We start from the raw sequence: 6,000 nt of genomic DNA on the forward strand, positions 1-6,000 counted from the left end.
GACTACCCATCAAAGAACGATTAAAACCGGAGATGGATGTGTGTAAGATGGCTGGGACTCGAGTATTATAAAAATTAGGTGATGATACTATGAAATGCAATAGAGGATTGCTTTATACCTTGGCAAGACTGGGTAGCCACTGACACAAGGGAGTTTTTGGTTCCATATGGGGCTGGTAGTGTAGAGTACCAAATTTGATATGTATAACCCTGCTGGCCTGATAGTAGAATCAGAATTTAATTAACTAATAAGAACAAACCTGCAAATATGTAACTGTTACAATTTATCGAGTAAGTTGATATTATTTAATACTATAGATTAATTATGCTAAGAACCTCTTAGGAATATTAAAAGAATGTACAAGTTAGTTTAAAATTATATTATTGTATATCTAAAACAACAATCAGACTGAATAGAAAGGAAATATTAATGTCTAGTATATACTTTTGAATTCTAATATAACCTTGCCTAACTCTCTATTAATAACTTGGATATTTCCCATCTTTTTTTCCCATACCCTATGGGAAGAAAAACTAGATTAGGACTAGCAGGGTCTTAGAAATAATGGAATTATAGTTATATTTCACAATATTAGACATTAAGAAACCTATTAAATAAATAGATTACTCTATAGTGCATATTCAACTGTAGTAAGCTATTAGGAGACAACTAAAAAAAGAAAATCCATATAAGTATCTCTAATACATAATTGACAAAATATTATACTATATTTAGTAGTCTAGACCCCTTTTTTACTAATTAATAAAGTTTCACATAAGTCTATATTTAATTACTTTAAATATAATTTGATATTATTAATCTAAAAAATATAAGTATTTATAGAAGAAGTGTAAGAGTATGTGATTCAGGCAACATGTCTAAACCATTGGACCAAAAGAACACTATGATCAGACCTGATAGTCTGATCTGCCGAATCCCACCTTATATACAATATACATAGTCGTCAATTGCCTTGGCACCAGTGCACCTAGTGCACGCCGTGACAAGAAGATTAATATTTATTAATATAGAAAGTATTATATATATTAAAGAGATTGAAATCAAAATTTTTAATTTAGATTTCAAGTTATCTAACCTTCAATTATATTTTTATTATGGGATAGGCCCATAATAGAGGGATTTTGCAAGCTTCCAACAACCTGAAGGAAGCATGAATCGGGTTAGATCGCCCCACTTTGCCAAGATCTCACATCCTAATTAGGAAGTGCCTCCGGCTTCATATTCTATATTGGAATCATTACTTCCTTTAGGTGGAAGAAATTTCTTCACTTTGAAGGAAGACTGAATCGGGAATACCAAGTTAAATTTGTAGTGAAAGAGGTTTAGTATTAGTTATATAATATCCTAAACCTAACGTTAGCTCTCTCAGCCAATTTATATATAATTACAAATATATAACTTCACTATTAAGATATCTCCCTACTACTAATTTCAAGACAAGTTTTTAGCCCTCTACAACCTAAACCACCTCCAGGATCAATAACTCCCTAATATGGCTATCTTGAAGCTATTCCCATGTCCTCGCCAACCCTACTAAGGTGGTTATCAACCCCACGCCTGATTTAAACCCCATAATATTAGTAGGCATGGCCAAAAAAAATCGCGTGGTATGGGTAGGCATGATATTACAGGATTTACCTGATTATTCATTATTATAATTTATAAGTGTTTTACAAAAAGTGGATGTTTATTTTTACTAGTGGTTAACTAATAAAGTTTAACCATGCCCTTTCAGGTCTTCCTTCAGGTGATGGGAAGCTGGGTGCAAAATCCCTCTATAGTCTATACAGCTGTAGAAAATAACCCAAATGATTAGGGTTAATGGCTGCTATCTAGTATGTTCAAGCAGTGATTTCAACTAAAATTAATCTATTACAATAATGTAATATAACTTTAGCTACTTTACCTATATTCTATCAAGTATCTACAATCTAGTCTAATACATACAAGCTTGTTAAAACTAGAAAATTAATAGTAGGCTTACTCTAGTAATATTTCAAGTATTTCTTTTCTATAAAGAATATTTTTATCTAGACTAAATTATAAAAACTCTATAAAATAATATAATAAAATCTAGTTTTAGTCTTTTAAAATATATCTGTAGATCTAAAATAACATTCCTATCTATCTCCAGCCAAAGAAATACTGAAACCGAATACGAGATATGGTTCTAATACAGATTCTAGATCATGTAACTCCAGTCAAAAAAACATAGGAACCGAATACGAGATATGGTTCCAATGCAGATCTCTAGATCATCTGTCCCAGATAAAGTTGAAGCTAGTATGAGATATAGCTTTATATCATAATTATAGTCTCCAGCTAACATATAGGTAGGGATATACTCCCAAGCACAAGTAACTCAGTTTATTATTTGTATAGTTTGATAGGTCAGCCAAATCTACCTGGTCCCAAGGACTTAAGTATTTCTGGTTTCAACTATATGGGAATTGTCTTGAAATAGGAATATCTGATTAGAAGTGTTTCACTTCTATGATAGAACCATATAATGCATTGAAAAATTCTTTATAATTAATATTTGGAAACTCTAATACTATTATCTCAAGCTTGAAGGGTATATAAACCTGTACCTGTCCTGAATAGAATAGCTTTCAATAATTCACTCTTGCTGTGTCAACAAGTTCCTATTTTATTAAATTCTGTCCACCATTATCTACAATCATGAAATACTATTTTATTTTATTTTGTGGTCTTGTCGGTGCACTGCCATTGCTCCCTGAGCAGGGCAGCAATGGCATCATCGAGGCACGCAGCAAATCCAGATACGGTATCATCGGGGCAGACAGCCAATGCAATGTAGAGGTTGTGGAGCAACCCAGCAATGGCATCATCGAGGCACGCAGCAATTCTAGACACGGCATCATCGAGGCACGCAGCAATTCTAGACACGGCATCATCGAGGCACGCAGCAATTCTAGACACGGCATCATCGAGGCACGCAGCAATTCCAGACACGGCATCATTGAGGCACGCAGCAATTCCAGACACGGCATCATCGAGGCACGCAGCAATTCCAGACACGGCATCATCGAGGCACGCAGCAATTCTAGACACGGCATCATCGAGGCACGCAGCAATTCCAGACACGGCATCATTGAGGCACGCAGCAATTCCAGACACGGCATCATCGAGGCACGCAGCAATTCCAGACACGGCATCATCGAGGCACGCAGCAATTCTAGACACGGCATCATCGAGGCACGCAGCAATTCTAGACACGGCATCATCGAGGCAGGCAGCCAATGCAATGCAGAGGTGGTGGAGTAACCCCCTATCGCAGTTGAATGGTGCTCTTCAACGCATTAAACGATTGATTTTTGGCCGGAGAAGTATGATATTTTAAGGGTTTGGCATCAAGGTACACCATTCCCTAAAACATTACGGAATAGTACCTAGCCTGCACCTAGCCATCAGAATACAATGTTTATGAATAACAGAGAAATACTGGTTTCTTTCCTTTCATTAGCTGGTTCGTGTCTATCTGGACAAAATATGGATAAGAGCTAAATCACCAGAAAACTTTGTTATACTTTCCAGAGAGTTAACTGACTTGGCAATAAACATTCATTTATCCTAATGTATTTCACCAGTCACTAAGACACCCCACCAATTCTACTAATGGTTGAAAACTTTAAAGCTATCTCTAACCACCAAAACACATATAATTTTATCAAAACTAATTATTTAAATATATAGGATATCTAGTTCTAGTATAGCCCTAAATATTATAATTAGAATACATTAGTAGAGAATATTTAATCTTTTTAAAGAAAGTATTATAAGTAATACTAGATTAATATTTTAGATAATAGATTTTGTTATAGGCCAGTGTCACGGCGTGCCTAGGTACACTAGTGCTAAGGCAATTGATTGCTAGGTGTCACAGTGCCAGCCTATTGTTATTCTGCCTGCCCTAACCACATTGCCACGTGACCCATAACTGGTTATAATTCTGTCTCTAACCACTATCTTATATAGCTCTTTAAGCTATGTCTTGTTTATAAGCCTGTATATAGCTTGATCCTGTAGCTACCTATTAACTCTTAATATAATTATACTATCTAAACTTATATCTTAATATTATACAGTTAGTGATCACCTGATGCATGGCCCTATCTTATGCATATTTTGCCCCTCACTAACTTTCTAGATAGTAATTTTTAACTTCATATATCTTATTTAATATAACTCTAATTAAAGTAGTATTAGAAGTAATTAATTCCTTAGAACTAGATATTTTAATTAACTATACTAAAATTACAAAATAATTTAATATTAAGTAATTAATATTATTAAGATATTACTATAGGATTGTATATTTAAAAGACTACTAATATAAGTAATAGCAAGCTCTTAATAACTAATATAAAAAAGAACTTATAAGATATATTAATAAATTTATTAAATAAGATTTTTTTATATTTTATAAAATATTATATAATTTTATAAAAAAAATAAATAAATAAAAGCTTAAAAAATACTAGTCTAGCTATTTTCTAAAATAATATTAAGATAATTGTCATGGCGTAGCTGTGTACCTATCTGGTTAGATTCTGCCCTGACTATCTACCTCTACTCCTATATTTAAGCTATATTACCCCTAATCTTATTATAGCTCTTTAAGCTATATCCTTATCCTAATCTAATCTTTACCTATTATACCTATATATAGATAGCCTGAATATATACCCTATTATTAGCTATATTTATTACTTACTTACTCTCTATAATATTATATAGCTCCTATCTTAGGTATAATTATTACTAATATATTAAAATAACCTAAACTATCCCTAATTATAGATTTAGTTAAGAAATTTATAAGTTATATTATTAATAATTTTATTATTTAGATTATTTATCTTATGTCAGGGGGCAGAGTCGGATTCAGATATTCATTAACTAGGAGCTAACCAGACAGAATAGTAGAATAGTAAGTATTAGGTAATAGACAGGATATAGCTTGAAGAGCTATAATAGAATTAAGGATAATATAGTTTAAATATAGGAATAAAAGTAAATAGTTAAGGTAGAATCTAACTAGATAGATACTATAGCTTTATACTATAATAGTATCTCCCTTCTTAGGATTAAGCTCTATTAAAACTAGGAAGAAATTAGCTAGGGTTTCTTAAAATAATAAAGATAATAATTATTTACTAGTTAATAAATATTCTCTAGATATTTAATAGACTCTTTAATTAATTTATTATATTTAATTTATTTAATAATATATTATAATTTAGATTTATTATAGTTTTAATAAACTTATTAAAAATTAAGAATTTCTTTAACTTTCTATTCTTTTAATTCTTTTACTTTAATAAATAATAGTAAATTAGAGTATTAATTAAATAAAAAATTATTAATAATAGAGTAAAATAAAAATATATTAAATATAAAATAAATTCTTATATTTTTAAGTAATTTAAGTTTATAAATATATAAACTAATAATTTTTTTAATATAGTATAATTTAAAGTTTTTTTAATTTAATTTCTTCTATAGGTAGAGTATTTAAATATTATAGGTATCTAGCTAGACTTCTTATTTTATAGTATAGTAATATATAGATTATTTTTAATAATTAGTTTATACTTTATAATAAGCTTAAGTAGATAAAATCTTAGTATAAATAAATTTATAAATCTTATATATAATATTAGTAAATTTCTTAATATCTTTTTTAATAAGATAGATAATAAAGTAGCTTAATTTAAACTTTAATATTAAATAAAATTTATAATTAGCTATAAATAGTAATACTCTTATAGACTTAAAGTAAATAAAGTTAATAATAAACTTAATTATTAATAATTATTTAAATTAATTATCTTATAAATATAATATATATATTTATAAATATTATTCTAAAATAGTATTAATATATTTAGTTTAATTATTAGTCTTAAAATAATAAATAATAAATAATAGATTATAGATTTTTAGGTAAAATAT

The 6,000-nt window shown here is 29.6% G+C and overlaps 1 protein-coding gene across 1 annotated transcript; it reads left to right on the forward strand.

The window, feature by feature from the left end:
- Window positions 1-2,959: 2,959 nt before the first annotated feature.
- P175DRAFT_0404738 (uncharacterized protein) lies at window positions 2,960-3,232 on the forward strand (the record flags this gene model as incomplete). The annotated part of the gene is made up of 1 exon (XM_040893014.1): window positions 2,960-3,232. A coding segment is annotated over one exon (273 nt), but the record flags the coding sequence as incomplete, so codon positions are not given.
- Between the last annotated feature and the right edge of the window lie 2,768 nt (window positions 3,233-6,000).

This window comes from Aspergillus ochraceoroseus (assembly GCF_002846915.1).
Source record: "Aspergillus ochraceoroseus IBT 24754 chromosome Unknown P175scaffold_6, whole genome shotgun sequence".
Taxonomy (NCBI): domain Eukaryota; kingdom Fungi; phylum Ascomycota; class Eurotiomycetes; order Eurotiales; family Aspergillaceae; genus Aspergillus; species Aspergillus ochraceoroseus.